Source organism: Corvus cornix, chromosome 9 (assembly GCF_000738735.6).
Source record: "Corvus cornix cornix isolate S_Up_H32 chromosome 9, ASM73873v5, whole genome shotgun sequence".
NCBI lineage: Eukaryota > Metazoa > Chordata > Aves > Passeriformes > Corvidae > Corvus > Corvus cornix.
In genome coordinates, this window is record NC_046339.1 from 12,299,410 (window position 1) to 12,315,169 (window position 15,760).

At 37.1% G+C, this 15,760-nt stretch overlaps 1 protein-coding gene across 6 annotated transcripts in view; it reads right to left on the reverse strand.

The window, feature by feature from the left end:
* Nucleotides 1-15,760, reverse strand: part of ATP13A3 (ATPase 13A3) — a 58,231-nt gene that overhangs the window by 13,231 nt on the left and 29,240 nt on the right. For all 6 annotated transcript variants that reach the window (XM_039556763.1, XM_039556762.1, XM_039556761.1 and 3 more), the window contains 19 exons: nt 15,353-15,487; nt 14,509-14,581; nt 13,631-13,762; nt 12,424-12,603; nt 9,420-9,577; nt 8,570-8,758; nt 7,619-7,680; nt 6,866-7,016; nt 6,655-6,771; nt 5,625-5,642; nt 5,380-5,533; nt 5,174-5,294; nt 3,875-3,999; nt 2,811-2,989; nt 2,233-2,355; nt 2,072-2,151; nt 1,345-1,387; nt 1,138-1,247; nt 199-295 (listed from right to left, as the gene is read on the reverse strand). In XM_039556763.1, coding sequence (XP_039412697.1) covers nt 199-295; nt 1,138-1,247; nt 1,345-1,387; nt 2,072-2,151; nt 2,233-2,355; nt 2,811-2,989; nt 3,875-3,999; nt 5,174-5,294; nt 5,380-5,533; nt 5,625-5,642; nt 6,655-6,771; nt 6,866-7,016; nt 7,619-7,680; nt 8,570-8,758; nt 9,420-9,577; nt 12,424-12,603; nt 13,631-13,762; nt 14,509-14,581; nt 15,353-15,487 — 2,247 coding nt within the window. The remainder of the gene's footprint in view (nt 1-198; nt 296-1,137; nt 1,248-1,344; nt 1,388-2,071; nt 2,152-2,232; nt 2,356-2,810; nt 2,990-3,874; nt 4,000-5,173; nt 5,295-5,379; nt 5,534-5,624; nt 5,643-6,654; nt 6,772-6,865; nt 7,017-7,618; nt 7,681-8,569; nt 8,759-9,419; nt 9,578-12,423; nt 12,604-13,630; nt 13,763-14,508; nt 14,582-15,352; nt 15,488-15,760) is intronic.

Genomic DNA, 15,760 nt, shown 5'->3' on the forward strand with positions numbered 1-15,760 from the left:
TTCTAAATAGATACTACCATGTATTTTGTACAGTTAATATAAAAAAACCCAAAATACTAACAATACTTTTAGTCTAAATGTATTTTTGAATGCATGTGTTGTACTCAAAGGGACTTGCAACAATTTGCATTAAATATCTATCAACTTTCAAATTTCTGAATTGTGCTGACACTGCATAAGTATTTAGAGAATACTTACAGAATACAGCAAAGTAACAGTGATGTACTGGATGATGCTGTATAATGCCATGAATTTAAACACACAGAAGGAAGTTATTAAAGCAGCACGGCCTTCCCTGTCAAAATAGATGCAATCATGTAACTACAAAGCTTTCTCTGCAAGCAGTTCAGTTCTGCCTACCAAAACGTTAGCTTCAATTAAACACACCAGAAAACCCTTTGAGGGACATTAGGCTGCACACAGAGAGAGAAACAGGAGTCAGAATGACACACTTCCACCAACATCAAAATTGTGGGCATGCCTTCTGAACTCAGCCACCACCTAACTTCAGTCCTCTTTGGACTTCGTGTGGCTTTCTAACAGAGGTTTTAAAATGAAGGTTTTTCTACAAAAACATCTATGAAGCATTAGTTTACTGCATGATTGAATGAACACAGAGTCAGCCACAGATCTGCTGACTTCAGAAATGTTTCTGATAATGCATTACTTCATTAGTACCCCACAGATCCCCAGATTCTTCTTTGGCTGATCTTTATCCAAAAATCATTACCTAACTTCCAATTCAAGAGTAAAAAATTAGTAAAAACCTGTTTAGAAATTGTCTTCTACTTTGTATGGTGCTGAGCAATCACCTGAAGATTTTTACTGCTTGCAATTATAACAGCCTTTATGGAAACTAGCAAAGTCACTATGACAAAATTAAAGACTAATGTGTAGAAGTTTGGTCATGCTTTGAAAAATTAACTTTACATGGACAAAGGATTTTATAACAAAATAGTAAATCATGCTATGGCAGGGTTATGCTCAGAGTACCTTCAGTACAGAAACAGAACCACTATAAATGTATGGATTGTTCTGTAATTCACACTGGTTTCTTACAACATCAAATATATACTAAAATAGAGCATGCAAAATGAGTTACACAGACACACTGAAGTTCACGGTCAGTGGCATTACCTGATCAGCTTTGGCACACAGGAAATACTGGGTGTCCTGGAAGTGAATGGTGATGCCACAGAAGCCTCAAGTTCAGACAGAGATATACCACCATGTGCCCTCTTTAGTGCCTGCCAGGTAACATTGAAATAGAGACCATTTTAGGACTTGCTTTCAGCTGTACAATTTAACTCAACAGTTCTGTATGGAAAATAAAAATATACTTACCCCACAGTCATTTGCTCCATCTCCACACATGCCCACATAGTAACTATAAAAACCAAACAGACATCAGCATTCTGGACCATTCTCCAACCACAGGCCATTTAGCTTATTTCATTAATTACTTCTATATTGCTTTGAGTTATTCAGGGTTTGCATAACATTATGTGTGATCATTAATGCTGAAATCAATTACTGTTGCTGTTATACATATAAGGAAGTAGACAGAAAAGTAACACGACTGACATGTCAATCAAAGCAATAATGGTGAATTAGCTCTCTATCAGACAAGGTGGTCTAAAGAACAGAACCTTTGCTCTAGGCAATGACACTTCTGTAGTATCTTGTAGAGCTGCAAGGCCTGACACCAACAGTCACATATTGATCAATGTGAACAGAAATCATCCTGATAATACTTCTGGTAATACACAGAAGATATTTGATGAGTTTGTTTCATAAACCAAGCAACTGCATTAAAAAAATGTTAGTCACTTTATGCACATATCCTCATTTAAAACTTCATGAAAAGTCTGCAACTTTCACAACTAGCCAGCAGATGGTACTACTCTCATTCTGTTGGATCAGCTAATAGGCTGATCTACCAACACAAGGAAGTTCCATCAGCCCAACCTTTTTCTTCAGGCACAACAGCTAGCAGCATGCATAATTTTTGTCTCCTATCACACCAAACACAGTCAACCCTCTCGCTTTCTATGCTTAAGCAAATACTTACTCTACATTTTGTAAAGCTTCCACCAACTGCGTTTTCTGATCAGGCGCCATGCGAGCAAACACGGTGCCGTGCAGCACGAGCTGGAAGAGAGAAGAGTTCTTAATGCTCACAGGGCAGTCTGTTCACCATTGAAAGTACCCATACTCAAGTAAAATGCTCACCTTGGGTACCAGGTCCTGAAAATGCTCCAAAATCACCGCGAATGACTTCCCATTCATTGCAAAATGGTATTTTGTCATCTGGAGATCCTCAAGGCTTTCATGGACCAATTTAACTGGAATATCCTATCAAAAGTAGTTTAATACTCCAGCTGTAATGCATTACACAGATACCTTGCCATTTCAAGCTAATACTCAGAGGGGTATTCCTACAGATCCCACACAAGCGAAGGTTTGTAAGAATGTCACTTGAAAAATCCTCATATAATGAAAACACTTACTTATTAGTAAGAAAATGTGGTTTAATGTTTCAACTACAAGCAGCTAGAGCAGTCTTAACAGATTGAAATGTTGGGAAAAAGCCCTGTCTCCTGCACAAGTGAAATGTCAAATGTCATATCACAGTTGAAAAACTACCTCCCTCAGCTGCTTTACTAGTCTTTGGTATTTGAAGATCTGAAAGTTAACTAGTATATCAATTCTGAATTGACACTTAACAGAAGATTTATTTAATGGAATAACATAAGAAGAACAGTAAAACTAACTGCTTACACTCTAAGGGCATAATATAGTCATGTTACCTCTGAGTTTATGGCTGGTGATGAACTAGTGCATTTTGCGAGGGTATCTGCATAATGCCAGTTGATCCTGGCAGCCTGCCCATCCTTTGGAGGTAGTGCTTCAGCAATAATGACCTTATCCTGAGGTAGAATCATTCCACAGTCTCTGGCCACAGAGATAGCAGTTAACATGTTATCCCCTGTTAAACAATTGCATTTAAAAGGGCTTCAGTCAGAAAAGAATCAATCATACACTGATATTCCCCATAAGAGAAAAGCTAACAAAGCCAGTTTAGAACTAGAAGGAAGACTGCCCCACATACCAGTGACAACCTCAGAGCAAACCAAGCCTACAGACAACAATCAAAGCCTACCAGGTAAACCCCCTACCCTAGAAATTTTGTGTGCTACTTGGAGTCATAAAGATCTCCTATTGACCAAATCTTAGTGTATATGGAAAATCAGGCAGAAAACATGCAGCCATTTAAAATACTGCTTTTTACACAGTCACAGAACATGCAAACAGAGAGTTGTATTGCTAGCCTAGCAAAACACTCCAAAATCACACCACCTGTGATTTAAAAAGCCAACACATATTGTATGGAAAACACTGAGCACAGACACCTAGCACACTTACAAGGACCTAAGTCATTCTCCCCAAAAAAATCCAATGCAAAGTGACTTTTCATAGTATAAATCAAAATGGTAGGGACCCTCAGGACATCCAGTCCAACCTCCTGCTCAAAGCAAGTTCAGTCATAAAATTAGACCAGGACTTTCACTTAGCCTAATTTGGAAGACTTCTAAGGGTTTTCATCCTCCAATTCAGTATCAAGTAGCTTGTACACAGAGCTAGGGAGCAGAAACTATGAAGTGGAATTAGAACCTCTTCTGCTTTCTCTGACTTACCAAGCAACTTGCACCCAAAAAGAAATAAATTAGTGTCTGTATACTTTCGTAAGTTTCTAAACTTCCCTGTTGCTATAAACACAGTGTAAGCCTACTGACCCTAAAATTTGACTTCATACACCATATCAGAACAAGACCAAGAAGAGATTGACCTTTGAGTATGTTTACATGCTAACCTGTAACCATGACAGTGCGAATGTTGGCTTTATGCAAATCTTCAAGTACAGCAGGGGTTTCTTGCTTTAACTTGTTTTGCATTATAATTAACCCCATAAAATCCATGTTGCTTTCAATAGCATCTCTGATGAAAAAGAGACAAGGAAGAGATTATAAGATTTACAATTATTAGATGAAGCCTTAAAAGCCTGATTTTCTGCTTATTAAAGAAGAATGTGTGGTTTTTTAACCATGAAGTAATTTGCTTTATAAAAAGTGATGTGAGAGATACCATCACAATAATTTACACTTATTTCCCTTGTTTTAATTGAAAACCAGTGTGAGAAAATGTTATTTCCTCTCAAGCACAATTTTCAGTTTCTTCCACGAGAATGCTTTCTAAAGGAAATTACAGTCTCAAAAAGGTTATAGCTAGAAAACATGCTCTGAAACTAACTGCATTCACAGGCCAAATATTAAGATATGTTTAGAGTGCACATCTTTGTTTTCCAAATTAGCTGAACCTTAACATAAAAGCCACCACATTATGTTACAAAGGCATGCAAGATTAACAGGCACTACCTAATTAAACAGAGAAACTAATTAACTTTGGTTTACATAAAAACATCAGCATATTTACAGGTCTTGGCTACTGCTACTGTAAATTTTCACACCTGAAACTGGAAAACTCATTTCTCTGCTTTGCCAAATGTTCACCTTGTACACAGGGCTGATACAAAAGAACACAGTCAAAGCTGGCATTTTCATAGCTATGCTACACATTCAAACACTGTGGGAAAGACTACATTATTCACAAAACTAGGCTCAGCTGAAAAATAACTAACAGGAGGTTAGTTGAAGGAAGAAACCTTTCTACCTCCCAAACCTCTGACAAGCTCTGCAATGTGAAAATGGACATGCTGCCTTTAGAAGACAAAGAAACTGCATCAAACATGCACAGGAGGATTTCACCTACTTGCTATTATCCTTAATAAACAGAGATGACAGAAGTATGTGCAAGTAAATAAATCAGATGAGGTTTACTGCCACAATAGTGTAAACTGGACACCATGAAAATAATATTCCAGTTCATTTCCAGCTTAAAGCTCATCCTCTGAATTCACTTCATTGCAGAAAAAACATCCTTATCTTAAATGTCCAGGCCACAACTAAAGGATGCACAGAACTATGTATGTCAGGACAGAAGAAAGCTAAACAAGAGTAGTAATTGATTTAAACAAAAATACACATTACATATTAATTCAAAGCATGCAGCTTTTAAAGCCTGTTACTTATTAAAAAAGTGAAGTCACTCTTACCTGCTAATAGTCTGGACTTTGTGCCACGTAAGCTTAGACTCCAGTTTTCTGTGAGCAAGAGCAATAACTCGGAAGCCCTGCTTAGTATATTCTTCCAGGACATGCTCGAAGTCAACAGGAACTTTAGAAAGATCAAGTTTAGAGTTATTAAAATATTCATCTTTCAGCTGAGCTATAGAAGAAATAAAAATAGTTTGCCCCTTTACCTGTTTCCTGCTTACACAAGCTGGCAATCACTTCTGGGGCACCTTTCATGTAAGCATCCATTCTCTTTTCCCCTAGAACCCTGGCTATTACACACATGCGCTGCAACACCGAGGAAAACGGAAACTGGCGCACAATTCCAATTTCATACCCAGTCTGTGTCACACAGGAAGGAAGGAAGAAAAGGGTTACATCGACATACATCTCAAGAAAAATAGGTATGTTCCTAATGGAAAAGTGTACTTACCGACAGCTCAAACAATTCCTGAAAAAAAAAAAAAAAAATACAGTCACCCTAAATATCAATTTTAAGTATTTCTTCAGCTACAAATTATTTCAACATAAATCAGTAAATGAACCTGCACAGCATTCTTGGTATCAAGTCATATTGCATTTTCAATGGATTTCATAAAAGCTAAATATAAATATACTGCATCTGTTTAATATCATTTACTTTAAGTGAGACACAGTAGAACTGCAGAGCTTGATTTCTTTATTAGAATTTGCAAGACCCTTCATAGTCCAAACCATCTGTTTAGCCTTTGTGAAAGACTGAAGTACAATGATGTTTCAGAATGAGGCCACGATTATTAAGTATATCCCCCAAAAAATCATGTAGTAAGTTTCAAGAATGTTCAGATGTCAACTACTGCAAAGTAATTGCTGCTGTGCACGTGACACTGAGCTCTGAACAAAAGAAAGACACTTTTATGTACTAAAAAATATGACTCATACAGATGAACTGACCTGTTATACTCTCCCACTACCCTGTGATAATCTGGATATACATTCACATGCTTAAAATTTCCCTTCGTGAAATATTTAAAAATACTTCAAAATACAGCTAGAACGAACTTTTAAATCTGCTAAGTACATTTTGTTTTTTATTCAGCACTTAATATATCTCTAAGGTACAACAGTGGCAGAATTCCACACCACACAGTGACGTTAACAAATGATTGTTGTAACTGAAACTGCAAGGTGAGCACACCTAAGCACCTCATTAACACAGCAGGAATTTGGTAACAACACCAATATTAAAAGGTGTAAGCTCAAAAAGCGTTTCTGTACTTTATAACCAGTCTGTAAAGGTAATAATGCTGACACTGTAAAGTGGCATATACTGAACCACTACCTTCAACAACGGTTTAAACATGCTTGTTGTGTCTTTGCCATCAAAACCCTCACAGTTCTGATCCTGTTTCAGTTTTATCAGCCAGAACCACAGCATACAGTAAAATGTGTTTCTTTAAATCAATTGCTTTGAGTTTTTATACCATTTCTTGATCTGTTGCTTGCTTGGATTCTGGGGAAAGTTGTTTTGAAGGTCGAACCACTGTCGGCATGATTTGATTATGAAGGGCTGTTTCCTCTTCAGTTGCTTCTTCTAAAATCTGTATTTAAAAAAAAAAAAAATCAACTAATTTATACATTCATTAACTTTGACTTGTTCATAATGCAATTTTCAGGGAAAAAAACAGCACTTACCCATCCTATTGCTTCAAACATCTTCAAATCAAGCGGATCCCCAGAAAGTACCCCTTCAATTTTTGTAAGGGAATGACAAGTTGCCATGCAAGCAACAAACTCTGACTTCAGCAAGCTCTCACTGCAAGCCCTCTCTTCCGGCAAAAGGAAACTGAAACAATGAAGTAATAACATACTTAGCGCTGTAATTATTTATTATGAGCCATTTCAAAAGGTTTGTTTAGATTAACAGAAGAAAATTGACTGCACAAGTCCCTTCACTTGTATTTTCACACATCACAGAAAACAAATTAGGACTCTGGGCTGGAATCTTCAGAAACCATGACAACTTCTTCCTCCTTCAAACACCGAGTGTTCATTCCCTGTCTAGGTTGATGTCTCATACAAAGCCCTCTTATCACTTTGTACTTAACTTAATTAGCTAATTCAGCTAATAAGATAATTCATTTTAGCAGCCTGAAAAGTCATCGCTTAGGAGGACAGGATTAAAGAAACATGCAACAGTATCTGCAACAGTTTTGCAGTATGACCCTAATGAGGTCTCAGACTCTAACAAATAAAATTCTACCTCAGCTTTGCTGGGGAGTTGTAACTTGCACTACACCTAAACCACAGTTTAAGTGGCACTCCTACAGCTCATTACAGAAATGTAAACATATATGAGCTCACACTGAATTTTCTATTCTATTCTGCTGAAGCTGTTACACTGCAACTGAGGATCATATTTACTATCAGCTCTGAGCTCATCCTTACCGAGCATTTTCCACCCGCTGAATTCCCCAAAGATCCAAGCCATCCTCAGTAAGTGTGCCAGTCTGCAAAAGAGACCAAGGGGCATGGCATGAAGAAAAAGCCTTCAGAAATAAATTATCTTCAGGCAAAGCAAAAATTAGCAGCTATTTAAGCTAATTGCACTTGAACAATATATTTTCTTTCATTTTCACATACAAATCAAGACTACGGGACAGAAAATACAGTGTAATACTTGCTTTTTGCTAGTAACTAAGTTCCAAGCCTGTTAAATAACTTTGTCACTAGAGACAGGACAAATTAAAATCCAAAGATTTTAAGGGTCTGTTTAATCATCAGTATACATCATCTCAATATCCAGGGACTGGGGACAATGGAAAACAGGGACTAAACCATTAGTACTATCTTACATAGTTAGAACAGTAACTGAAATGTATTTACAAATGAAATAATACATTTAGTATCAGATTTTATCTCAATAAGTATAAGGAGGAGAATGGGTTTTATCTAGGAAGCAGCCAACAGCAAAGAATTCTGTCTAGCAGCATTACTCTTTCACTCATGTTTCGTTGAGGAATCTTAACAAAATATGCTCACTCAGCTTTTCATTGAAATGAGTAAAAATGAGAAAAAGTCTGACTCCACACTGAGTTCTTCAGAAGCTTGTGTTCTAAACAAGCCTGTTAGTAAGCCTCTACTCTCACATTTCTGACATGCCAGTAGTTAAGATGGGACTTGGAAGTCTTAAGGTAAGAAAGCAGCTCTATTACAACATTTTAGAGAAGATTAAATTAAGAGACTTAACAGATGGTAAACACTGAATATCTGGAAGCTAACAGATCACAAATGTTCTAACTTATATGAAAAGTAATGTGTTTTCCTTTTTTGCCTACACAAACTCCCTTTTCTAAGACAATGCCCCTCCAGGTGGCAAGTTTTCAAAATTCACCTAACCTTATCAAAACACACAAGGTTCAGCTGGCCACAAATATTTATCCTTTGTGGGCTGATGCAGAAGATGCCAATTTTTTTCAACCTTCTTTGTGCATAAACAATGCCAGCAGTCATAGCAGCAGGGAGTGCTGGAGGCACCGTGATAGTGATAATGTCAAGAGACTCGATGATGATGGTATGAGCTGGAACCTGCAACAGAGGTCAGAGTTAATGAACAAGAACTCACTGCTTACAGATTCACTATCCCACTGAAGTGCTACCAAGAGTAAAACCCACACATTGTTTTCCCCAGTACAGCGTGTTCTGGATTGCCCAGAAATTTAGCACAATCTTCACCCAGCATCAGCAACCATAATAATCCAGTCCTAAATTATCCACAATGCATAACTTCAAATTTGCACTTTATCCCCTGGAAATATATTACTTTAAAACATTAGCTGAATAATGCAGAATTTTTTGAGAGGAAAAAAAAACAAACCAAAAAAGTTAACAGTTATCAGGTTATTTTTTGATAAGGATTTTTTTTCCTGCAGCATGTTTTAGATGTGCTGTATCCTATTTTTTCCAACTGTATATAAGTCAGATAGTAATCTTACATATAACAAAGATAAAAATCTAGTAATTGGATCAAGAGAAATCAAGGTAAACTCAAATTTCTCTGTAAGATATTCAAATTCTGCTTCTGTGCTGAATTTTATTCTCAGTAACCTTGTCTCATTTCATTGATATAAAACAGAGCAAAAAAAAAATCACTTTAAATCAAATTGCTTCTCATCATCTTAAGTGTGATGGAAGTCATGGTCACTCTTTTCTAAAATATGGCAATTCTGGACCAGAAATGAAAACATACCTCATTTAAGATGCTATTGACAATTGTGTAAAGAAACCCAATGCCTGCCACCACCACCAGAGACAGGAGAAACAAATAGGCATCTCTGTAGAGCTTAAAATCAGTTGGCTTTGGATACAGTATGGAACGAACAAGCTGTCCTTTAGCAGTACTAAAGCCTAGAAATAAAAAAGGAGTTAAGTTATTAAAAGTATAAACAAAAGCAAAGCTATTCAAATATATTAAAAACCTCAATAAAACCCTCAAGCTACTAATTTCATTACAACTGTGTCTCAATATGCATAGCAGATGTTTTGCAATACTGTAATTAAGGTGCTTTAAAAATGTACATGCACATCCTACTAAGAGCTTCTCTCCTATGGCAAGGACATGCAGCTGATGCAAACAAACCCCTCCTCAGCAGCAGCAGCAAATCCTCACATGGTTTGACCTGGCAGAGTTTGTTGTAGTGCATTTTGTCCCTCACAGTGCAGAGCTAGTGGGTATATTTATCATCTAATTAAGCCAGTCCTTGCAAAAAGAAAATTAAGATATTCAGAATCCAACATTACATGCTTAAATGGCAAGTCTCCATAAGGTCCCTTGACAGCCAGAATGAAAGATTCAAAAAATCTGCAATGCAGGGAGTCATCTTCTGGAGAAATCTACCTCTTGATGGCATTTTGACAACTAAACTCGGAGACTACCCTTCTAAAGGTCTTACAGTTGAACAACCAACAGATATCCCAACGTCCTCCTTGAACCTTTGCCTCAATGGCTAAAGAGGCCAACATTAATGCCCAATTTTGTGTGCTCAAAACATTTTCCATCTGCTTAGACTTCGAAGTCTATTACTACAACCTAACATCAATGCCAGGTCTTCTGGCATTAGTAACAGCTCCCTGACAGCTTCTCAGTCTGCAAGCCACCACTGCAAAGGCTGAGTCCTCCACTCTGACATTTGGCAGACAGGATTTTACCAAAACAGAGCAACTATGGCATCACTCTTAAAGTGGATGAGCTCATCACAAGAGGAAAATGCATGAAGCGTCCAGGCTTTGAATCTGCTACTGTAGAATACAAGCCATGGGCCTGTTCAGAGAAGTTCATCGTGTCTGTATGTACTTGAGAATTTAGCAATGAGTGTTTTGTAATTCAACATAGTGGTCAACAAAAAATCAGAACTATTTCTACTTTTTTTCACATGGTTTTGCAGAAGGTTCTGCAGCTACACAGGATAGAGCAAAACAATAAATGCAAACCTCATGGGATGTCTTTGGAACACACTGGATGTACAGATAACTTTAGTGGACAATTCTGTTCTCTAAAGCAAAATAACCAGTTTTGAATTCTTTTCAATTACAAACAGGAGCTACAATGACATCCATCAACTGAGTTTTAGGAGGAAAGAAATGAATACATTTTATGTGTATTTCAGCTGTAACATCAAACATGTCAAGTTAAAGGCTTAACTTGAAGAGTACTATGAGTATAGTCCCAGCAGCTCAATCTTATATCCTGGTTTATAAAAAGATTAGGACTACATGCCTCTGCACACAACCATATAGAGTTCTGTTCTCCTAGATCTTTTAAGGACTAAATTTTAAAGTACCTTCAATTTTGTGGCATTTCCCTCCCTCATACAAAAGGATTTTTTCTGGTCTCAGTGTGAGAGAATTACTTTAGTTCTTACTATCAGACATCTTAGGAGCAAGAAGCTACAAGTGCTGTGACATCTATCCAGTTCTGTGGAGAGGGAAATTCCCTACTTGCCTAAAAACTGTTCCTGTAAACCAGACAGGAGAACAGAGGATTTTTTATCACTTTGCTCCTCTCTCTATACATAGCCACAGCAGGAAAAGCACGTTTGTGCATACATAAAACCTGAATAAAGCCCATAGAGCGGAATTCATCCTGTTTACAACAGGAGCTAACTCGGACCTGCCATGGGCAAAGAACATTTTACCAACTTCCAATGTCAGGGCAGTAAGACTCAGTGTGCTGGGAGCAATTGCAATGCTCCTTGTAAGAGTTACAGACCACGGTATCAGACTTTAAAAAAAAAGGTACTATCCTTCCTGCAGAGCAGAAGTAACAGGCCTTCAGCAGCTCATTTCTGTTGCTGTTTGGGCTCACTTTGTTGTACATGCACACCAGGCTGGGCACAGGAAATTTATTTAAGAAACAAAACAAGTTGAGATGGATATTATTAAAAGGCAGATGTGTTCAAGGGAAGGAAAATATCTCTTTGAAAGATAAGACTAATAAAAGCCTCAAGAAAGAGAATAAAACAAAAAATCATAACTTTTACTTCTAAAGCAGACTAACTGAAGGTGAAAAGAATACACCAGAGTTAGGAAGCAGCTAATTAGGATGAAGTTATTTGTTGGAAAATTTGCTTTAAGTAGGAGTCTAATCAATGCAGTCCAATTTCTTCTATCTAATTCTATTGTACCTAGATTATAGCTTGCATTCATTTATTTTGTGGTAATTTTCTTAAGATGATCTTTGTAAAGCAGAATCCTACAATTGTACTGGCCTGTACAATTGGTTTTCATAGAATATCTGTATTAATTAACCCCAAATCTCTTAACATATGAATTAGCATTTCTGTAGACAGATCAAATTCATTTTTTAAGCAAATGTTATGTACTTTGAAATAAGTATAGGCAAAGACAAACATTTGGCATGAATGTCTGTTAAAACAGCTGTTCCCCACTACCCACCCAATCTGATGGTATTTTCCAAGAGGCACATGCAGTTCAACCAATGCACTATAAAACAATATCAAAAGGACATGAAAACCTATTCAAATAAGTTTTAAATTGATGCTGAAGACTGATTCACTTTCTTGCTTACCAACTGTTAATCTTCAGACCATCATCTGGTTTTATTATGGTTTTAAGACTTTTATCAAACTATTTGGGGTATATTCCTTTACCCAAGCTTAGCAGTATCAGCCAGTTGACACACACCAACAAACGGGAGTAGTACATTAACAAGGGATAAACCCAACAATCAATACCTGTTCTCACTACCAGAGCTTTGACCAACTCTCCAGTGTAGAACCGGGTCTGAATGACATTGGTTCCACAGAACAGCGTATGCCGCTTGTGCACTTCGGGACTGTAGATCTCATCTCCCACTGCTTTTGGATATTCCGAAGGATTTGGCAGATTAATCTTTGTGACAGGAACACTTTCACCTTAAAGGAAAGAAAGTCTCTAAGCAAGATCAAAGAACAGACATTTTTTCATTCACAACTGTGAGTAGAATAATATAATCTCACTCCACCAGCATGCAGGCAGAATTACGGAAGTAATCTTCCTTTCAGCATATTATTAGGTAGTCCCTCACCTATTAGCCTCAGCTCAGCAGAGTCCTTACCCAAATGCTATTTAACTCTATTCCTTATTCACCAATACAGCTTTTATGCCCCTTACTTCAAATCACACAGATGTAAAACAGAGTTCATTAAACAAAACCAAGACAAGCTTCCTTCTCTTGCTGAAAAGCATCACCCCATCTTTACTCAGAAAAACTAGAAGCTGAAGAAAATTATTCTCACCTCCTTTGGTGACCAAGTGCACTCAAGCTAGGGCTGCAATCAATTTTTATCAGTTGCTAGCAGCAGCAAGAGGATCAGGTATATTCAAAAAAACTGAATATGACAGAACACAATCTCTGAACTACAATCTTCTAAAGGCTGTCAATTTGGACAGATTATCCTAAGAGTAACAAGAAGTCCACTCTAGTCACTGAAGCTGTCCTTTAAATACATCAGATCCCTGATTTCAGAGTATGCAGGCACAACTTGAGATAATAATTTGTGGTTTTAAATACAGTAGAACATTCTACTCACTACCTTCATTTTTGGAAGAAGCTAAAAAGTTTGGGCAAAAATTTTCTGAAGAAGCAGGCTTCAGAACTCCGTCTGCACTGAGAACACCAAGTCAAGAGGCAGGAAGACAAACTATCAAGGAGAAATCTTTTTAACAAGAAACCATCATTCATTTTTGAAGTTTCCAAGCAGTATCGGGGTAGCTGTTGCAGATAAGCAGGACACAAGTATATAAGTTCTTAGGAACATGTCTAATTGTAAGAACATACACATTTCAAACAAAATAAACATATCCACTTCTGCTAAAACATACTTCAAGTAAGAAGCCACACTTATTTTGTATAAACTAATACATTTAGCCATGCAGCACTGTGTATCAAGTTTACTTTACCTGTTAGCATACTTTCATTTACAATGCAAGTCCCACTGAGCAGTACTGCATCACAGGGCATAATTGTCCCATTGGATGGAATCAACATGGTATCTCCAGGCACGAGGTCGGTGGAAAGGATTTCTTCTATTTCTGAATATTAAAACACAAACAAGTTTACTTGAAAACAGCCACCATCTACAACACCTGATAAAGATCCTCACATCCAAGATCCAGGTGGTGACAAATAAGACTATACTTCATTTCATTAATGGCATGAAGTGATTTTAAAAATATACAGAAAAAGCCATTGATTTGCTCCAATTCCACCACAGATTAAACTAAACTCCAGAGCACACGGATAGAGTTCATCAGGACAAATGAAAGGAATCAAGCTTATACAAAAGATATTAACAATTAGCTACAGTGTAACTTCAGTATAAAGACATGAGTCCAACAGAAATGTATGTCTTAAAAAACAATACCATGCATCACAACCTTTTAGATACCACACCTTTAACTGCTGTGGTATCCAAATCAGCAGAAGTTCAGAAATCATCTTGCAGTCTTTGTTGGCTAATAAATTGTAATGGAGACCCAACACACGCACATCTTTAAGTCAAGAAAAAAACTAGAATGACAATTACATAAGTGGAATGGTAGAGAATGAGAAACAGCAAAAGGACAAGCACCTAATCTAGAACAAACCTGACACTCACTGAAAATACCATCTAGAAGACTAACCCCGAAAACATTACACTAAATCCCACTTTGAACTCCTTTTCCCATGCAATTTTGCTAAGGAATGCAAGCATTTCAAGAACAGACGCAGAACCACTTTACACTCACACTTCACGAACAATTTAAATTCAACCTTCCAAGCCACCAGTGAAATTTACCTTGGTTTCCTCTGCAGACAGAGACCCTTACAATGCTGTGAGCTGCTACCATGTCATGTAACATAACATATTGCTGCAAAGGGGAGAAAAGTTCATTATTCAAAAGCACAGCTTATCTTCTTCTAAATGCACATTCTAGCTCCACAGTTAAAAGTGATGAGATTCTCTACTAATGTTCTTTAACAACAAAATGCTACTCAAAACATTCACTTGAACACAGTTTAGAAAACTTATGGGCAAATAAAGTTTGAGTGCATCAACCTGTACAGGCTCCTATTTTTAACAGCATTCTGGAAGCAAATATGCACTGTCATGCAAAATCTTATAAAATCATTTGGTCATTAACATAAAAAAGTAAAAGCTGCAGTGATTGTATGAACTTGAATTAAGGTAAAAGTTGTTTGGGTTTTTTTGGCTCTCGTCTGAATTCAGAGATTGCAATTTAAGGATAATTACTACTTCGATTTCCATCAGCTAAGTCTACAGAGAAAATCGAATCACCAATTTAACAATCCACACATTTCACTGGTGCTCAATTCTGTAGGGCCTTTTCAAACAAGGAAACAATGCAAGATGGAATCACTACTGTCAATAAAACTTGGTTCATAAACTTGTGTCCGGGTTTTATTTAAGCAAGGTAGTGTTTCTGTTATCTGAGGCCAACCTATTGTCTGCAAAGGTCTCAAAGAAAACTATAAATCTTTCAGCTCCAAGAGGCAAAATGCATAACAATATTCTACCTGTATAGCTCTGGAAAATTCTTAAAGATTTGTAGGCAATTTCACAACAAAATAAGGCAATCAGTAAGAAACCAAAAAGATGCCTCTATTTTCTTTGAGCTTACCTTTCTAATGGTGTAGAGTGAGCTAACAATGGATATTACAGACATAATCACAATTGCTAATGCATAGTAGTGATACTCATCAGTGATCCACAGTATCACACTGAACAACTGGAAAATGTAAAAAGGGTTGAGAACCTAGAAGAGTGACAGAACATTCAAGTTAAACCAAAAGGTCACATGCATTCTCCATCAGAACAAAGCTGCAATTACCCTCCTCCAGGGAGGAGACAGTTTTAGTTCCTTATACATAATTTTTGTTTGGTTTGCCAAAATGATCCTTTTTTTCACTACTTCCTCAGCCCCTCAAAAGCACAGTTCTCACTAAAATAATACACAAATACAGACTTTGAAGACTGCATGCATTTTCCCCTACACCTCAAAACAAGGAAATGGGAATATCACATGCAC